This window comes from Oryza glaberrima, chromosome 3, assembly GCF_000147395.1.
Source record: "Oryza glaberrima chromosome 3, OglaRS2, whole genome shotgun sequence".
Lineage (NCBI taxonomy): Eukaryota > Viridiplantae > Streptophyta > Magnoliopsida > Poales > Poaceae > Oryza > Oryza glaberrima.
This window is the reverse complement of record NC_068328.1, coordinates 12,083,935-12,105,193: the sequence shown is the minus strand read 5'-3', so window position 1 is coordinate 12,105,193 and position 21,259 is coordinate 12,083,935. Positions and strand designations below refer to the sequence as shown.

General features: G+C 40.1%; 2 protein-coding genes across 2 annotated transcripts; one reads left to right on the top strand and one right to left on the bottom strand.

Annotated features, from left to right (window-relative positions):
• Positions 1 to 4,519: 4,519 nt before the first annotated feature.
• Positions 4,520 to 10,703, top strand: LOC127767368 (sucrose synthase 4). Its single transcript, XM_052292684.1, has 15 exons — positions 4,520 to 4,674; positions 4,794 to 4,920; positions 5,047 to 5,198; positions 5,740 to 5,932; positions 6,025 to 6,143; positions 6,580 to 6,796; positions 6,953 to 7,048; positions 7,258 to 7,431; positions 7,875 to 7,991; positions 8,068 to 8,234; positions 8,414 to 8,638; positions 8,900 to 9,221; positions 9,315 to 9,559; positions 9,655 to 9,793; positions 10,399 to 10,703. The coding sequence occupies exons 1-15, from the start codon at positions 4,577 to 4,579 to the stop codon at positions 10,435 to 10,437; spliced, it is 2,430 nt and encodes an 809-aa protein (XP_052148644.1). The 5' UTR covers positions 4,520 to 4,576; the 3' UTR covers positions 10,438 to 10,703.
• Positions 10,704 to 15,413: 4,710 nt separating this feature from the next.
• On the bottom strand, positions 15,414 to 16,106 carry LOC127765426 (E3 ubiquitin-protein ligase EL5-like). Its single transcript, XM_052290331.1, has 2 exons — positions 16,081 to 16,106; positions 15,414 to 15,957 (listed from the first exon to the last, which is right to left on the bottom strand). The coding sequence occupies exons 1-2, from the start codon at positions 16,104 to 16,106 to the stop codon at positions 15,414 to 15,416; spliced, it is 570 nt and encodes a 189-aa protein (XP_052146291.1).
• Positions 16,107 to 21,259: the final 5,153 nt, after the last annotated feature.

The window sequence follows — 21,259 nt, the reverse complement described above, 5'->3', positions numbered from 1 at the left end:
CGAAACATGTTGTGAACTAAAATTGGCATTTATGCAAATTAATCTATACACAGCTTATCCTTGAATATGGCCAACATGTAGTATGCTAGGATTGTTTCCGACTTGCCAGTACATTAATTTGATTAATGTACTAATTTCTTGCTTTCTTTTACTTGTTTATGCTCAGACCCCGCTGCAGGTAATGATTGTTTGGATGGGGAGTTTGATGCAGCTTGTGATGTTGCAGATTTCCAGGATGGTTCTAACTAGGGATTTACCCTAGTCGGTTTGCCTATGGGCTTTTGGGTAGCACGCTTACCGCATGAACCAATATTTATGGCTTGTCGCCAAGTACTACTTAGAACCTTATTAAGACTATTTATGCTTATTGCTTAGAACCACTTATTATTTGGATATCATGCTTGAGATGATTTATGTGAGACTATGTTGCATTCCTGGGCGACTAGTCCTACATGAGGATGGGTTTGAAATGGTTGAGATAACTGGGGAATATGCCTTTGTTGAGATCGAGTTTCTGGGGTACGCTTTTGGTCGCCACCATCGAGTGGTTGACGGGCGTATGACGTAGATGATTGGTGTGGCTATTCAAACAGTTGTGTCTTCTATTTCATATCCGATGGCTTAGAGCCTATGTAGTGCACTCTTCAAGACATGTCGGGGCCTGCGATGAGGTTGGATGGTTACCGTATTTATTTGGGCTTTATTTGAGAACCCATCCATCCAGATATTTCGTGCTGACATGCCTCGGAGCGTTGCACCACCTAGGCTTTGGGACGTCCTCACATCCGATCTATAATCCAATTACATCATTGTGTTCGTTACAATTAAATTTTCACAACAAGATCTTACATTATTATATTACGATGAAAAAATATTTATATTTATAAATTACTTTTAATATATATATATAAGTTACTTTCATCATATATATAGTTACTTTTAGATTTGACTAAGTTACTTTTTAGACATATAAAAGTAAATTCAATAAAGTCTAAAAGTAATTTACATATATTATAAAAGTATCTTAAAACAAAACGGAAACATACTATTGCATTTTTCAAGTTGAAAGGAAACACTAGATAGAGTACAAACCAGCTACCACCAGTTGTGTAGTCACGTCCAACGAAAAAAAAGGCATGCATTAAAGTTACTTTCTTTTTGTTATAAGTTACTTCTATAATATATATAAATTACTTTTAAGATTTATTGAATTTACCTTTATATGTCGAAGAAGTAATATAGTGAAATCTAAAAATTAATTTAGATATATTATAAAAGTAATTTATAATTTTTCATTAAAATATAATCATGTGAGATCTTGTTATAAATATTTAATTGTTACGAACACAATGGTGTAATCGGATCGTAGATTGGATGAGTAGTTTAAGAGAAAATTTTATTTGAAGTATAGGTGGATAGAGTCTCTCATACATGGAGTGGTAGCTGATTTAGACAAACCAGCTACTACTAGTCACGTTCCTAGTTGGTGCGCTTCCCCTTTCATCGCTTGATCATACTTTACCAACGAGAACAAAAATCTCTGAACTGTGCATATCCTGTATACAACTGTGAAAGAGAGGATTAGATCAAACCAAGGACGACAAACTGGATACTGATCGTCCCATTTGGCAGGTTGTCCTGTTGTCCATTGTCGAATCCAACCCTGTAGATATATGTGTCTCGGGCGCAACACAGCAGACGTAGCGATCACGCCAGGAATCACGGATAAAGCCGGGGAAATGTCTTCCACCATGCGGGAACCGGCGGTCGGCGGCTCCACGCAAATGCGACGGCGCCGGGCGCGCGAAGCGTAGCGAGATAGTGCGCGTTTCTAACCAGTGCCCGCCAGTTGATTATTAGGTGTTCTTTTCTTTTAAGATCAAGTTTTTTTTACATAAAACAAGATGGTATCAACATATAATTGTTTTAATTATTACAGACTTAAAAAAATATTAATATGATATTTTAGAGCAACTTTTATATAAAAGTTTTCGTACGAAACGTACTGTTTAACAGTTTAAAAAGCGTACCATAAAAATTTTAATCTTCATCCAACTCTTATTGAAGAAAAGAACAGGACCTTAGTACCTTACCTCTCCAGTAAAATGACTTGGCACAAGAAGAAAGAGATGCATGAACTGAGCATATATGATATGATAGGATCGTGTTTTCTGTAATAAATTTTATCTCTCATATGATAAGATCATGTTATCTGTTAAAAAAGTTATCGCAGCGAATTTGGCAAATTAGAACCAGCGTATTCTAATGATCTTTCGTGTAACGTGTAATTCAGCAAGCTTATGGGTGAGCGCTCTCACTAACTAGAATTATGGATTACCAGAGCGACACTTACCAAGTTTCTAAATGGTTGTGTTTCTTTTACAATTATTACTTTCTACATCAGAACTTCTTAAATTAATCTCCTAATATTTAATTTTTTTCGTTTGTGCTCTCGAATAACTATTCTAAACTTAGTTTCATCCATCATCCATCCCGAGAATGTAACTTAACGATAAAATCAGGAACAATGGAACAAACAATATACCATTATATAGCAGATTCGTATCAAGCACTCCATATCAGCCTTCTAAGAAAAAGCGAGATGATGTTTCCCATGTCTGAAAAACACATTTATGTGTCGAATCTATACATCTACTATTAAAGATATAGGGTGTTTATGTACTTTTGTCCATCTCCCGCTCCCATCGCGCCTCTACGTAGGACACAACATCGAATCGAGGTGATCCTGCATGGCCATATCATGACCGCTGGTAAGCCAAATCACTCCCAATGCATCGCTCCCGCTCAATTGCATAACGAGCCACTAGAAAATAAAAACTTTGCATAGCAATATTACATCGGATAAAGTCTCTCACACCCCTCATGTGCCACCATGGCCAACAGTATTGTCACTCGTTGACACATCTCGCACATCGCAACTACACCAAAACTAGAATCCCCACATCTAGAAACATGATGCTCTCTTGTTCTCGTTCATTTCCACATCGGGATCATCGATTCCTCCTATGCCTAACATCATTGAGGTCTCATATCTGGAATTGGCATTCCGACCAACGTAGACATCCTCTTTGGATACCACAACACCATCAAGTTTGCGACTCTCATGAATCAAGTTTGTGACTCTCAACGTGTTTTGCTTAAAATATTTTCATGGATCTCTCACCGCAGCCTAGCATCCATCCTTCCATATCCTCCTATTCTCTCCATATATTTGTGCTCCACGAGAGGAATAATAGTAGTACCACATGGCAATGTGCAACATGGTTGAGTCAAACCAACTCAACCAAGTATCATATTGGTTTTACTCAACCATGTTTTAGGTATTTATTTTATCTTTCACTCCCTCCATACGTAACATGAGTACCCGTATATATATATTTCTTGTAGCCTTATTTGCTGTTATGACTATTGTTGCTGTGTGTACGCTAGGTCATTTGACAAAGGCTTTGCAAACGTGCGGCCCTGCCAAACATGCAAGAGCTAACGTGAAGCCTAGATCATGAAAATTGAACCTTGCTTACCTAATTTATGTCTTTTTCCATTATAATGTACGACACGCAAAACACTTTGCTTGTATAAAGCATGCCATAGCGCCTAGAAATTGTTTCCCCGGATCTCTCACGCTAACATCTAACCTCATCGTTATCGTCGTGTCACGATAACGGGTAAAGAACAACTCAAAGTGAGCCGATGAGTGTGACACAGTCCACTAAAAATGATTTGCTTGCCAGGCTATGTCTTCGTATAAGTTTTTCTAAAATCAAATAATATCATATTTAAGTTTACAATGATTAATAATACTTAATTAATTACCACGTTATGTTTTACGGGCGGCTAAAAATCTCAGATAACCAAACGGTTTCGAACGAAGCCCGATTGTAGATGACGCATCGACGCCCGAGCCGTTACGGCCGCAGGCCACGCAGTACATGCGTACGTCCGACACTTGTAGGTTTAGGTGACAGGAGGCCCTTGGGCACGCGCGTCGCCTTCCTCTGTACGTAGCCTACGCCTACCACGCTCCGAGTAAAACCACGACACGGCGCCACACCGTCGCACGCAGCCATTACCGGCTAGCGGCCACGTGGCGCGAGCGATGAGAAACATCTCGTCCTCCCGGCTGGCCTCCTCTCCCTCCCTCCACGTTCTCGTCAAAGCAGCTTTTCTGTTCCAATGAACCGATGAACTATCTGGTCGCTTCGACGTTTGGCTTTCAGTTCAGGCACAAAAGTTTCTTTCCCGGGTGGGGTCCACAAGTCGGACACGTTGAGGCCTCCACGTGGGCCATGTTTGACGGGGGAGTCCCTCCCTCAAAGCCACTGACATCGAGGCCCCACGTGTCAGTGACCCAGTTCTTTCGAGGCGTCACGCAACCGTCACTGCCCCATGACAGACTGAAATGTGGGGCCCACGGGTCAGTGGAACCGCCTCCTCCCCAACGCGTCCACGGGACGGTACACCGCGGCTCGGTGTATAAAGTCGGGAACCGCATCTACTCGCTCGCAGTCTCGCCCACCGCCACCGCCACTGCACTCCGGTCGCCGGAGCAGCCGCCATGTCGGGCCCCAAGCTCGACCGCACCCCGAGCATCCGCGACCGCGTCGAGGACACCCTCCACGCCCACCGCAACGAGCTCGTCGCCCTCCTCTCCAAGTGAGCGCCCGCCGCCCGCCAGCAACCGATCGCCGAGCCCCGCCGCGCGGCACAGATTTTACTTGCTCGCTGACGAGTTCTTCTCCGGGTGGGTGGCGTGCGTGCGTGCGTGGCGGCAGGTACGTGAGCCAGGGGAAGGGGATCCTGCAGCCGCACCACATCCTCGACGCGCTCGACGAGGTCCAGAGCTCCGGCGGCCGCGCCCTCGTCGAGGGCCCCTTCCTCGACGTCCTCCGCTCCGCCCAGGTGCGCCGTGCGCGGGGAAGCACTCGAAACGCTGGGGCCGCGGCGGCGGCGGCGGCGGCGGCTTTTTTTTTTTTTGGTGGGGCTAATCCTGAGTAATCTCGTGCCGTTTCGCGTGGTTTTTCGCAGGAGGCGATCGTGCTGCCGCCGTTCGTGGCGATCGCGGTGCGGCCGCGGCCAGGGGTGTGGGAGTACGTCCGCGTGAACGTGCACGAGCTCAGCGTCGAGCAGCTCACCGTGTCGGAGTACCTCCGCTTCAAGGAGGAGCTCGTCGACGGCCAGTATGCGCTCCTCCCCTGCTCCTGCACTCTGCTTTCGTTTTTCGTTGCTTTCGTTTTTCGTGGGAATTTTGGTGGTTGGGTTCAGGACGTTATCCTGTTTAGGGGTTTAGGCTCTAGTGGCTGTGCCGGGTTTGGGTTCTCCGCATCCCATGACTGTTTGCTCGATTCGCTGTCGTTGCAAAAGGTGAATATTAGTGGGATGGTTGATTGGCTGTGTGCGGGTAATTGCCTAATTGGTAAGCGATGTTGATGTGTTGTTTTGGATCGGTAAAATTTGTTTGAGTGAGATATTGATAATAGTTTGTTTCAGTCAAAATTCACAACCTTCGTGACTGTGTTATTACGTTGGTTTATATATTTGCAACTGGGTGCTCCAGGTTAGTAATCTAGGAGTACTAATAATGTAGTAGATCTCAAAGTTAGAGCTGCACTTTGGTATATAGACTTACGGGTTTCTGCTGGCAGAATGATTGAATTTCTGTTTGTGACCCTATCTGGGTTCTCTTTTCACCAAACTCTTAACCTGGATTAAGTATGTCAGGTACAACGATCCGTACATACTTGAGCTTGATTTTGAGCCATTCAATGCCTCGGTTCCACGCCCAAATCGGTCATCATCAATTGGAAATGGCGTGCAGTTTCTCAACAGGCACTTGTCTTCGATCATGTTCCGGAACAAGGATTGCCTGGAGCCCCTACTTGATTTCCTTCGTGGGCATCGGCATAAGGGTCATGTGAGTTTTGTAACTGTTGTGGAAATTTTAACTGATTCTTTTCTTTTGTAATTTGTTGTGTTTGATCTTAATTTGGGAATGCTGTCACGTAGGTTATGATGCTAAATGACAGGATACAGAGTCTGGGAAGACTTCAGTCTGTGCTGACAAAAGCTGAGGAGCACTTGTCGAAACTCCCAGCTGACACACCATACTCACAGTTCGCATATAAGTAAGTGACTAAGTGTAGGCCATCACATTAAGGCTTGAGTTTCTGCATAGTTTCTATATTGATAGGGGGATGCACTTACAGACTTTTCAATTTCAGATGCACTTTGAGCTATTCTAAAAAATGTAAAACACCTCTCTAGAAATGGTAGTCTCTACGAAATTAAAGTACCGGGCTGTTGGCAAGTATAAACTCAGGTTAACTCAGGTTGAACTTATTGGCCATATGTTGACCGATATGCTTTTGACATGTCCTGCAATACGAAATCACTGAAAAATGCTTCCCAATATACACTGTATCTATCATATATTGTTCACAGATATTATCTAAAAAAAATATATTGTTCACAGATTTGTTATAAAGTGCGTATTTGATAGTGCAAATCACATTCTGGAAGAATCGCTTTACACATGGCTATATTTTTACCTATAACATTCAGGTTTCAAGAATGGGGATTGGAGAAGGGTTGGGGCGACACAGCTGGATATGTCTTGGAGATGATACATCTCCTTCTGGATGTGCTTCAAGCGCCTGATCCATCTACTCTTGAGACGTTCTTGGGAAGGATCCCCATGATCTTTAATGTCGTCGTAGTGTCTCCTCATGGATATTTTGGCCAAGCCAATGTGTTGGGCTTACCAGATACTGGAGGGCAGGTACCAGTTGATGACAAAACACCAAGATTTTTTTGCTTATCAGGACACAGTCAATGATCTTTAGCTTATCATGGCTATAAAGTGCCTCCCTCTCACCATTTATTGCCTTTAATCTTTTGAAGCCTCATGCTGTTGTTTTCCTATGCATTTGTCCAGATTGTCTATATACTGGACCAAGTCCGTGCATTGGAGAATGAGATGGTTCTTAGGTTAAAGAAACAAGGCCTTGATTTTACCCCTAAAATTCTTATTGTAAGTGCATGTCTATTTCCTTCCTCAAATGTGGCATCTGTTAAGTGTGATGTTCTATTCTATCAGTAGTTCGGTACATGCTCCAGTTACCTTGTTTTATGGAACATTACTATTTTTTGCATGCTCCTGCACATGGTAAACTTGATTTATCGTCATGATTCTTTCACGTGAAAAAGAAGATCATCTAAGCATTTTTTTATGTCGTTGAGGTTACTCGGCTGATACCAGAAGCAAAAGGGACATCATGCAATCAGCGTCTTGAGAGAATAAGTGGGACACAACATACTTACATATTACGAGTGCCATTCAGAAATGAAAATGGGATACTCAGGAAATGGATATCAAGATTTGATGTATGGCCCTACCTGGAGAAATTTGCAGAGGTGAATATGCATCCCTTTTTTACTTGTAGAGATTCCTCAGATGGCCCTGAACTGGTTTTCTTCCTCTGCTACTGATAATTGAAGGATTACATTTATCAAGAACATTGAAAAATAATCAAATTCTGTTTGTTCCATTATGCACTACAACAGTCATTTTTGTTTAAGGAACTTGAGATAAAAGGACTAAATCCAAGATGAAGATTGTAAATCACTTATGTAGAACAGTAACAAAACAAAATTCAATTCAGTATATGAGAACTTTCGAGGGTGTGTTTTTGCATTTGATTTGTAGTATAAAGAGCTTTGGTGACCTTTCCTAGTTAGAACCCCGATTCTGTATATGGCACTTCCTCGTCTGGGTGTGAACTTTGGAGTACTGTTCTCCTCAACTGAAACTTCAATTCTATATTTGAGCACTATAGTAATGCGTTCTTGCTTTACAGGATGCTGCTGGTGAGATTGCTGCAGAACTACAAGGTACTCCAGACTTCATAATTGGAAACTACAGTGACGGTAATCTTGTTGCATCATTGCTATCTTACAAGATGGGAATTACCCAGGTAAGTCCTTGTTAACTACTATTAAAAGTTCCCACCACCTTTTTGGTTGCTGATTATGCCGGTAAATTGATTGCAGTGCAATATTGCTCATGCTTTGGAAAAGACTAAATATCCAGACTCAGACATATACTGGACGAAGTACGATGAGAAGTACCATTTCTCCTGTCAGTTCACAGCTGATATAATCGCCATGAACAATGCTGATTTTATAATCACCAGCACATACCAGGAAATTGCTGGCAGGTTTTATTCTCTTCTGCCTTGTTGGCTGTTAAAGTTTTTTTTTCATCACGTTTCATTATTCGATTATTGATTTGTTCACGCATAGTAGCATGTGAAATCTGGCGCACATGCCTACTAGTTATTCATGGCTATTCTTAGGGTATCCTGATTCTGATTCTTAATTTTGTCCTTTTCTTCAGCAAAAACACAGTTGGACAGTATGAGAGCCATACTGCATTTACTCTTCCTGGTCTGTATCGTATTGTCCATGGGATTGATGTTTTTGACCCAAAGTTCAACATAGTCTCTCCAGGAGCAGACATGTCTATATACTTTCCGTACACTGAAAAGGCCAAGCGGCTCACTTCGCTTCATGGTTCACTTGAAAACTTGATTTCTGACCCAGAGCAAAATGACGAACATATGTGAGTAATTTCTGTTATCTTACTTCTTTTTGCGGCACTTTAAGGTTGAGTTTTATGTCCTTTGCTTGATGACAGGGTTACTTGCTGTGTCTTTTTCTAGATTTTATATATTTACCAGGTTATCATGAATGGGTGATACTAGAATGTACACAATTAGACACATATTTTAGAGATACTAACAGGATGTGTGGAAAAGTAGATAGTTGTGGCATGTAACATGTGACTCTCGTTGTTTCTAATGATGATAACTACTTTTTGTAGTGGACACCTGGATGACAGATCAAAACCCATTCTCTTTTCCATGGCAAGACTTGACCGAGTTAAGAACATAACAGGGTTGGTTGAAGCTTATGCTAAAAACGCTAGGCTGAGGGAGCTGGTAAACCTTGTCGTGGTTGCTGGCTATAACGATGTCAAGAAATCCAAGGACAGAGAAGAAATTGCAGAGATTGAGAAGATGCATGAACTTATTAAGACCTATAACTTGTTTGGGCAGTTCCGTTGGATCTCGGCTCAGACGAACAGGGCTCGCAATGGTGAGCTCTATCGCTACATAGCTGATACTCATGGTGCCTTCGTGCAGGTATAGTCATCAGTTTAACTTACATGTTATATCCGAACATATGGAATGGGTGGTACATGTCACCTACATATTGACTTGCCTTACCAATTACAGCCAGCTTTCTACGAAGCATTCGGTCTCACTGTTGTGGAGGCCATGACATGTGGACTCCCTACTTTTGCAACAGTCCATGGTGGACCTGCCGAGATTATAGAGCACGGGATCTCAGGGTTCCACATAGATCCTTATCATCCGGATCAAGCTGCAAATCTGATAGCTGACTTCTTCGAACAATGTAAACAAGACCCCAACCATTGGGTTGAAGTTTCTAATCGAGGCCTACAACGTATATATGAGAAGTCAGTACTGCCAATCCTGCGAATCCTGTTTTTAACACAGGTGTTTTTCATGCCTCTTGTGTAGTATTTCTATTTACTGACCTTGATGTTTATAGATATACATGGAAGATCTACTCTGAGAGGTTGATGACATTGGCTGGGGTTTATGGCTTCTGGAAGTATGTCTCGAAGCTTGAGAGGCGGGAGACCAGGCGCTATCTTGAGATGTTCTACATATTGAAGTTCCGTGAACTGGTATGCAAAAAGTTCTGCCCTCTTAGGGCCCCTTTGAATCAAAGGATTTATGTAGGAATTTTATAGGATTCAAATCCTATAGGAAATTTTCCTATTTGGCCCTTTGATTCAAAGGATTGAAGCTTTCTAAATCCTATGAAATTCCTATGGAATGGCACATTACACGTGGATTTTAGAGGAAATTTAGCAAGAGCTCCAACCTCTTGGAAAATTTCCTTTGAGTCTATCTCTCTCATCCGATTCCTGCGTTTTTCTTGCGCTCCAATCAAACGATCATTCCTTTTCCTGTGTTTTGCAATCCTCTGTTTTACACTTGAATTCCTGTCAGAATCCTGTGTTTTTCCTATTCCTCCGTTTTTTCTACCCTGCGATTCAAATGGGCCCATAGTACACACCAAAATACTGTAGTTATCAAAGCACGGCCAATACATGCCATTTGCTCCGATTAGATTGACATAGTAGTATAGGAGTACAAATCCAACTAAGGTATATATATATATTTTCCCCTGGAGAGAATAGAAGGAGCAATGCTTTCTGATCTGAAAGAGGATAGTTTATACGAGTTTCATTTTGATTGGCTAATAAATATTTTTCCTTTTGTGCAGGCGAAGACTGTACCTCTTGCAGTAGATGAGGCTCACTGACTGTAGGTCCTCGACGTGATGAGATCTGAGGGAAATCTTCCTGCTGTCAATGGGAATGGTATAGGCAATAATGTGCAGCAGATGGCCGCTTGGCCGATAATAAAATGGAATGTAACTTGTGTGTTCAGCAAGTGACGAACTTGGGAGTTGGGACTCTGTAAAACTAGATTTGTCAAACATCTTGTCTATGTACATTAAAATAGTTTGATACTCAGTGCTTCATTGCCATTGTGTTAATTTGATAATCTGTTACCTTGTACTGTTAAGCTAACTGTTTTCCCAGATAGTCTTAGCTTGCCCGATAGTCTTAGCTTGCCCATAGAAACCATCACTTCCCGCTTGTGAATTTTCTCTTCACTGCATAATACTCGCTCCGTTTCAAAATATTTGACGCCGTTGACTTTTTAGCATATATTTGACCGTTCATCTTATTTTAAAAGTTTAAGTAATTATTAATTCTTTTCCTATCATTTGATTTATTGTTAAATATATTTTTATGTAGGCATATAATCTTACTATTTCACAAAAGTTTTTAAATAAGACGAACGGTCAAACATGTGCTAAAAAGTCAACGGTGTCAGATATTTTGAAACGGAGGGAGTATGCAGGAAGGACCATTTCCGACCAATCTCTTCTTCAGACTTATTGTCCTCTGCGGTGGCGTTTTTCTGATTGTCATAAGATGATCATGTTGGCGTTTCTGATTGTCACAAGATGATCATGTTGGCGTTTCTGATTGTCACAAGATGATCATGTTGGCGTTTCTGATTGGGATAGAATGGATCATCTTCTCTTTCGTCCTCTCCCCTCTCTAACCCAAAGATAGATGAAGTTGAGTGTTGTTGGATCGTTGTACTACCGTTTTTTCTTCTCCTGATTATAGCCTACTAGGATTGTTTTTTCTTCTCTTGTTTATAGCCTACTATAATTATGGTATTGTAATTTTTTTCTGCTATATCAATATGAAACCTTAAAATCTTGTGCAGTTAAAATCTTGTGCAGTTCGTTAAAAAAAAAAAAGAAAGAGAAGTGCTGCTACCTAAGAAGATGGAGTCGAAGCACAAAACTCAAATGACTTAAGCACGTGCAATTATACTGATGTTGGCCATGCTTTCTTAATCAACCTGAGAGCATGGGATCAACAAAAGATGTTGTGACGACATTCTGGCGATTTTCCTCTGTACTTTTTAATGGCTCTTTGACTTCTTTCACGTTCTCTTTCATGATAGTTTTATCTCTCTGCAGCTTCAACTTGTATTATTCGATCTGCTCCGCTTAGTGAAGTCAATACATACAGCTAGCTTCGTTGCATAATTTGTCTACTACTTGTAATTTGATATTTCAGTAGTATGTATTTATAATGGGGAAAGTCTTTATTTTATATTTCAGCTTAAGGATTTGGTTCTTTCTATTATTTAAAAGCTCAAAGATAACATTTCCGTTCCTCAGTTTTTGGTACTTGGAAGAAAAAGAAAGGACTGCATCACCAGTGGGTCCGGGCTTCACTTAATTTTGAGCGACATAAAAACTAATATAAAACTTAGTACATTCTTTTCTTGAAGGGATCAAAGTATCTGCATGATTGCATATAATCCTGACAAGAGAAAAGGAAGATATATATTATGACCTTTGAAAGGCTAGGCCGCGTTTTAGCTACTTGGCTAGGCTAATTCATCATTTTTTGAGCAAACCAATAAACGGTATGTTTGTACAAAAGTTTTCTACATAAAAGTTTGTTGAAAAATCAAATAAATTCATTTTATATGGTTTGTCTCATTTTGCATGTCAAAAAAAAAAAAACTCAGCCGTGTACAGTTTAGAACACAGCCTTATAAGCTTAAAGGCTGGGATAATAGCTAATCCATTTCCAAGTTTGTAATAGCTAATATTTAATTAATTAAGCACTAATGGTTATCCTCGTTACCTTTGTTAGAATAAGCTGGGTTCGTTCGACTAAAAGAAACGAAGCTGTAGGTTCTATTAGAAAATTTCACAATTTTGATTGAATCATGTACAATAACATGTTTCTATATCACTTTAAATGATGCTAGTGTGATGTCCGAGACTCCGAGTCTCCCTCCCTACACTACAAGCTGACATGTGAGGTCATAAGTTTCCCACACGTAAATGCTTTTGTTTTGGATATGGCATTATATTCCTAATCAACCAACTATGCTGCTATAAACTTGTAATTTTTTTTTGCTTTTATCTCTTATAGTGCAATCCGCTGCAACGCACGAGCCTTTAGCTAGTTAGCTCAAATGAAGCCAAAGATGCTTTTTATAATGCCACAAATAATATGCACATACTAGGAACTGCCTGGCATAGCTTCCGAGTGGAAGCTAATCTTATTGATATTTTAGGACATTTTTGGGTAGTACTAGTGTATTATTAGTAATCATTGAAAGAGAGTTGGACAATAAAACTAGCGAAGTTCTTATTTGATATTTCAGCTTAAGGATTTGTTTCTTTCTTTTATTTAAAAGCTAAAAGATAACAGTTTTGTTCCTCAGTTTTTGGTACTGGAAGAAGAAAAAAAAGAAACGACTGCGTGTCTGCGTCGCCAGCAGGTCCAACTTCACCAGCATGAGCGAGAAGAAATTATTATCAAACTTCAATTTCTGCTTGCAGGGATCAAAGTATCAACATATAATCCTCGCAAGATAAATAGGAATATATATTAGGACTTTTGCTAGGCTTAGTTTCTCTTTTGAGAGCCTCACCCTTTTGATTAAGTCGTGTAAACCACACACATCAGGTTTTAGATGAAATGAAGCCGCGATGCTTTCAATAATTTCACAAATAATATGGACATACTAGCTAGGAACTGCTTGGCATAGCTTCCAAATGGAAGCTAATTTTTGTTTTTTCAGGACAATTGTAGGTATATTATTTACTTTTCTTCATAGGAATCATGGAAAAAGGGCAGGACAACAAAGTGGCGAAGAAACCTCTAAAATAAATACTGCTACCTCCGTTTTTTTTTAATATATGATGCCATTAACATTTTAACTCTATTTATTATTGAAGTTTTTTTAAGTATGACTTTTTATTTTTTATGTTTGAAAAAAATATGGATAAGATGAATGAATGGTTACACGCATGTTTAAAAGTTAATGGTGTGATATATTAAAAAAAGAGAGAGTATTAGAATTAGCTAGTAATGTAGGAGATATGGAAATGATGCTTTACTAATGTGATGCGAGAAATGACTCGGGCTAATTGCAAAATGCAATTATTTGGAGATAAACAGAAAGTAACATAGCCATGCGCGTTTGGAATGTTAGACTGTTAGTAACTCTCCGGTTTATGCAACAATAAACTGATCTTGTTGAAATGGTCGAAATGGTCAAAAGTTCTTGTGCCCAGAATGCGGCCTAAGTAACCTTTTTTTTTCCCTATAAAGATAACTTAACTACTGATTTTTTTTCATAATGACTTAACTACTGATTGAAATAGAGAGTACATTCGTGGTTGAACTAGTCCAGAATTCTTGTAGCACACAACCTCCACTCTACACAAAACAGTATCAGCTAGCATATTCGCTTCTTTCTTTTATCTTGTGCAGTCGTACATTCTAATAAGAGTATATTGCATCACAATTTACTTAAGTATCGTTGCTGTCCAGGCATATATACCTCGATGGGCAATTCTTCACCAGGGCTTGGAAACTTCAGCATTATCTGTCTCCAGGATTATTGGCATGTGTCTTTATTCGATAGCCACTTGGAGACCTTCAAGACAAGTTAATTAGAACGTGGCCTAAAACCCCCTTTGGGAAGCTTCCGGTAGTTACAGCTTTTCATAGAATTCCTAACTCATCAAACAGTTTTGGTTGTAACTCTGATTCTGTAGTTATATATCTTAATAAATGAATTAGAGTTTGAAGTTGAAAACCCTAATTTTTTTTGAATTCTTACTAGTTGTGTCTTAGAATCTTTATGCGCTCTTCAAACATGGACTAATTTCTCATACAACAAAATAGAGGAGTGGATTCTAAACTCTCGAGGTGATCTCCCCTCGTTATTTACATGCCATCCAAATAGTTATGAAAAAAATTCAATTAAATAGATTAATATGTGATAGATCTCCACAAACAGACAAGTTAAAATTTAAATTCTACAAGTTGTAATAAAAGACAAATTAAACTATGACTAGTTAATGTATATTCACAGTTGAATTTATTTATTTTTTAATTATAGAAGTTAAATTTAACCTTGCGTATATGTGGAGTTATTAATCACATATTAGTATATCTTGTTGATTTTTTTTATTTTTTTCATAACTATCTAGATGACACACAAACAACGAGGAGATGCCCTCTTGAGAGTTTAGAATAGTTTTCCTCACACGGGTTATGATTGGTAAAATTGCTCTAAACCCTTTTAAAGTTTCTAGTAAGATTTTAACTTTCTATAAAGGGAATCTATTTACCTTGCTTTCCTATGTTTTCTCGAGTGAACGGATTTTTTCGATGAACTCGAAATGTAGGAATTTCCTGGGAGCAAATCACAGATCAATTTGTACCAATACACCTATAAGATGGCTCGATTCGTTTTTGCATCATGCATGCAGATATATATATACTCCCTCCTTCTCTAGATGTTTAACGTCGTTGACTTTTTTAAACATGTATGACCGTTCGTCTTATTCAAAAAATTTAAGCAATTATTAACTTTTTTCCTACCTTTTGATTCATTGTTAAATATATTTTTATGTATACATATAGCTTTACATATTTCACAAAAGTTTTTAATAAAACGAACGGTCAAACATGTTAAAAAAGTCAACGACGTCAAACATTTAGAGAAGGAGTGAGTGAGTATGTGCCATCACAGTCTATCAATCCAACAGATATCTCAAACAATTTTCATCGTATAAATATATATTTCAGGCGGTACATGAGCTCTTTACATGGCAAATCAAGAAACAATGAGATGGGAGAGATCTTGACGACAACCTAATCAAAGTGTTAATCAGCCCTCTTCCACTTGCACATGCACCACAACATCCGGGACACCCACCACCGCCACCGCCACCGCGTCGCCCTTGTCCCCCGCCGCCGCCGCCGCCGCGCCGCCCGGCTCGCCGGCGACGACGGCGGCGCGGCAGAGCGGGCACGTCGAGTTCGCCCGGAACCACCGGTCGATGCACTCGACGTGGAACCGGTGGCCGCACCGTGGCAGGAGGCGGCCCCTCTCCCCGTCCCTCACCTCCCCCAGGCACACCGCGCACTCCACCGCCGCCGCCGCCTCGCAGCCGGCGACGTGCACGAACACCGGCAGCGCCGAGATGTCCAGCTCCCCGAGCGCCGCCTTGCCGCCGCCGGCGCCGGCGCCGGAGGAGACGGCGGACACCGGCAGCATGTCCTGCGGGCGCGCGGACACGGTGAGCCTGTAGAGGCGCCAGAAGCACACGGCGAGCACGGCCACGACGCCGACCGCCGCCGCCGCCGCGTACGCGCGGAACCTGAGGTCGCCGCCCAGGGACATCTGCGGCGAGTCCATTTCGGAGCTCGAGCTCGACAGGTGTACGTACGATCGATCAATGGCGATGATGCTAGCTAGCTAGCTGTTTGTTTTAGCTAGTTGCTCGATCGGTCGACGACAATGGCGCGCAGTTCGTGGCTAAGCTAGCTAGCACCTGTATTTAAGATGCCCCGGCCTCATGACTATTTTGTCCTAAAATATATTATCGTGAGTAGTAGCGTCGTAATGTAATGGCTGGATTAATGCAGATACTATAGCAACAAGCATATTCGATCGGCACAGTTTTTTTTTTTTTTTTTTTTTTTTTTTTTTTTTTTTTTTTTTTTTTTGAGTCTGCTGCACGCGACGACAAGAAAATGTGCAGAGTGTGTGAGGTCAAACAAGAACTACTTCTTGCACATGTCACTAATTTTTCCTGTAAAAAAAGGGTAAGACTTTCTAAATTTCAGGGCAGATCAGGAGATACTACAGATCTCGGAAGGCGGATCGTTAATTGTCTGTTACGTAGCCTAGTAGTACGTACCCAAGTTCTGCGTTTAAATCCATATAAGAATGCCACATTAGATTGTTCGTGTGCTAATTTTCCAATTTAAATGGTTGCATATATCCTATTGTTGAATGTAGATACTAGGTAAAAAAACCCATCTCTAAAAAAATTGTGTGTCAAAATTAAGGAAATAAACGTTGGTCTAGTGCAAGTTTACTAGTGCTTTATTATCACAAGTTTAGTACTCTCTGCCCTAAAATATATAGTAAGAATTTTTTGTTGGATGAGCCAGAATTAACGTTGATCTAATGCAAGTTTACTAGGGATTTATCATCACAAGTTTACTACTCTCCATCTCAAAATATACTAAGAACTTTTAGTTGGATGAGACACATTATAGTGCAATGAATTTGGACAGGAGTCATCGTACTACGATGTGTCACATTCAATCAAAAATTTTTATACTTTGGGACGGAGGAAGTAAGGTGTTTTAGAAATAGTTACATACTGTATTCAAAAAGCAGAAAAATCAGCGCTGATTACCCTTGATTTAGTATTTCAAAACGGGGGGATTTTGGATGCAACAGTATATTGTTATACCACTACCAGCTAGTACAAATTTTCGTGGTTTTGATTTTTATTCTTTTAGATGACAGCATCCAGCTAGCTATACCACGGATTTCATTTGATTTGATTGAATAAAGAATTGGAAGCTCGCTATTATCGAGAAGAAATTAAACGCATGAGTGGCGGATGGAGAAACTTAATTGGTTTGTCGGTGTCACAACATAGGACGAGTATCTACGTACTGGTGTCATGACATAATGTTGATTATGATTAAACCATGCTAAGGGTAAAAACGGTGATCGAAACTCCTGACCGATCAAGCATTGTTTTTATATATAGAAGCGGTATTGATTTTAATCGTTTTCATTTTTAAGCTATATATAAATTTTAATTTTCTGATTTCTTTCAGATCATATTACAATTATCTCTAAACAGTTCAATTGGTATTTTGGTAAATATAAAATTCTCAATTAATTTAGAATCGTTTTCATCTCTCTACTCTTATCCTACATACGTATAAGCGTGTATTTAAGATGCAGCTCATGGCTATTTTGTCTATAGTAATATAATGATTAATGTCTAACTCAGATAGCAACAGGCTTACTCGGCACTCGGCAGTAGAAAGTTTTTTTTTTCAGAGTCTGCTGCACGCGACGACAAGAAAATGTGCACAGTGTATGAGGTCAATCAAGCTCTGGCTGTATATAGCTCAAACTAATCTAGATGGAGAATTCGAGATTAGATCATGCATGTAGTTAGATATTGCTCGCCCCCACGTTCCAATCAGCCACTGAGTTGTTCTTCTTTTCCTGAGAACCAAGAGTTCAGAGTTCTTCTTCGTCTTCTTCTCTTCTTCTTCCTTTTTGTTTGGAAATTTTGATTAATCCAAGTCCACTTTGATCTTGCACATGTCACTATTTTTTCCGTAAAAGAGTAATTTCGTGGTAGAGGAGATATTACAAATCTCGGCTCATTGTTGTCCATATTAATTAAGGACATATTCCTATATGTGTTGTGAGAATGAGATCATCATATATCTCAAAAGGACGTCAGCGTTTATTTAGCACAGGTTTAGTATGGTGTTTCCATATGGTAAGGCACTTTAGGTTTAGACTAAATCAAAACTTCATTAACTAAGCTTATAGAAAAATATAACAACAATTCTAAAAAAAATATACTATAAAATATAGATTTAATAAAACTAATGAGTATTATAGATGTTACTACGCTTAGGGATTTCAATTCAACCTATTGGTTCGGAGTCCACGGTACCACGCTGATGGGCACGTATGTATAGATTAAATATTTTACTCGTGGCAACTTAATGCTTCAAATCCTAGTGGGTGTAAGTGGGTTTTAGGTTGAACTCACGGGTAACCCATGCTTAACCCGAAATATGGTATGTTGGTACATAATTTTAGAACACGTTTTGCACTTTGGTCAACTGGACCCACTCATTCGTAGCCATTGTTATACCCCCCTCAAAATAAATAAGAACCCTAGCACCAAAGCTACTAATTCCGTTTGATTGGCTATGAACCAAATGTTTGTGCCAGAGATAGGCAATTGGTGGAGCATGCTGCTATATAAGAGTGTGCGATGGCTTGCCGAGTAGGCGGCTGCGTTGGACGCAAGGTGGCGCGCGAAGGAGTCACACCGAGCGCACGAAGGCTAGCAGGTAGAGCAGTCAGTAGTGGTGGATGGAGTATAAGATTGTGCTAGGGCACATAATGATTGGTCGATAGGCGGCTGCACCAGGCACTCAACGATGGATGGAGGAGGTGGTCACACTCACGCCAGGGCGCGCTGTCTGGTGGAGAAGAAAGCCTCATGTGGAGTGTGTGGTAGCAGCAGTGGTGGCCGTGGCACTGGAGACGATAGCTAACAAGGAGTGCAGGTGGGCACCTACACTAAACAAAAACCTTATATAGAGGCTCTTTTGTAGAGACAATTTTCAAAATGCCTCTAAGTTTTAAAGCTCTATAGTCTAGAGACACTTTTTAGAGGCACTTTCAAAATCGCCTAAAATATTTTTACCCTAGAAACACTTTAGATACATTTTTAGCATACTTTGTTAAATTTATTTTGTAGAGACATCTTTTCGGCACTTTAAAATTTGCCTTGTATGTAAAGGCATTTTAAATGATGTAAAGGCATTTTTCCAAATATTAATATATATCAAGTAACTAGATATAAGTAGCACAAATCATATGGTTAGATGTAATTAAATGAGGTTGAGATGGTTAGTGCATTGAAGATAAAAAATGGTCAACTCAAGAGGTCATGAGTTCAAGGATTGGTAAGGGATAATATTTTTCTTTTTTTTTCATATTGATTTGCTATAGTTGCCAGAACATATTAATATGCCTCTACAAAGTGCCTCTATTTGCATTGAGACATCTTATAAAATGCCTCTTAGTTTGTAGAGACAATACACCAAAAGGCACTTATAAGACACTCTTCAAAATGTCTCTATAACACTATAAAGGCATTTTAAAAATGTCTCTATAGTAGTAGGAAAATGTCTCTATTAATATGCCTCTACAAAGTGCTTCTATTTGCATTGAGACATCTTATAAAATGCCTCTTAGTTTGTAGAGACAATACACCAAAAGGCACTTATAAGATACTCTTCAAAATGTCTCTATAACACTATAAAGGCATTTTAAAAATGTCTCTATAGTAGCAGGAAAATGTCTCTATAAGATATATTTGTTGTACTAGCTAGTAGGTTTATGGTGCCCATCGGAAATAGGCATGGGTATTAGATTTTTCTCTCGGGCATAGGTCTAGCTAGTGGAATTGGGACATGCATGTTCTTGTGCTGCTTGAGCCTGACACGATACATTACTATCCATGTTCCTGTTTTGCTCGAGCCTGACCCGTTATCATCCTTGGCTTTTCTATAAACTTAGTAAAACCCTTTTTTTTTACTTAGAATAAAACCAAAACATACAATGTGAAATAGAAAAAGTATTTGACAAGTACAAAGTTACTTCAAAACAGCTACAAAATTTTATGGCTTTGATTTATAAACTTTTAGACAATAGAAATATTTCTTCTGGCGGCTGCACCAACTAAGATATGAAGAGTCATGCGCCTATTACGTCCACCAGACCACCACCACACACATAAGTGACGCTTCCTCGGCATGCTTATATACACACACGTTGCAAACTCACCTTTATGAATATATACACACCACACACGGCACATCATATTTCTATAAGGTATAGGCACAGTCATCTTAAATTAATAAAGTGATCATAAATACTTTGTTATCGATGGGTACGTCGTTTACCATTGAAAAAATAATTATTTCTTTTAGCAAACATACAAAGGCCTGCTAAGTCTTTCCCGCTATGAAATTATGTGGGAACGGGATTACACTCTAGCGGATACAATTAAATCCGCCTGGGAGAAGGAACTTGAAGCCAGAGATCTAGGCTAGGTAACGTCGAAGCTGTCCAAAGTGATGGCTGCTCTACGAGAATGGAGCATCAATGTGTTTGGTTCAGTTACTCAGGAGTTAAAGGAGATTAAGGCTAAAGTGGAAGAACTGTCAATAGTGGACCCCTTGTTGCATGATGCAGAAATTAGAATGTTATATGCGAGAATGGATGAGCTGCTCTACCGAGAGGAAATGATGTGGCTTCAAAGATCCAGGGTGGCCTGGCTGAAGGAAGGAGATCATAACACAAAGTTTTTCCATCGCTAGGCGACTTGGCGATCGAAGAAAAACAAGATCACCCGGCTGAAAGCTGAGGACAGTCGGTTTGTAGAAAATAAAGAAGAAATGGAGCATATGGCGCGTGAGTTCTTTCAAACTCTCTATCTGAAGGACAACTCGGTGGATCCTAGAGAATTGATTGATGCCCTAACTCCCTGAGTGGATGACGGTATGAATGCAGGCTTATGCAAACCCTTTTCAGATGATGAAATTGCAGATGCTCTTTTCCAAATAGGGCTGCTGAAAGCTCCGGGACCCGATGGCTTTCCGGCAAGATTTTTCCAGCGCAATTGGGCGGTCCTGAAAAAGGAAGTCACGACTGCGGTTCGGAATTTTTTCCTGCAAGGAGTTATGCTGGCAGGGGTAAATGACACCTCAATTGTTTTGATCCCGAAAGTCTCCAAGCCGGAACAGTTGAAGGAGTTCCGTCCGATTAGCTTATGCAATGTCATCTATAAAGTTGTTTCAAAGTGTATGGTTAACAGACTAAGGCCTATACTTAAGGATATCATCTCGGTCACCCAAAGTGCGTTCATTCCTGAGAGGTTG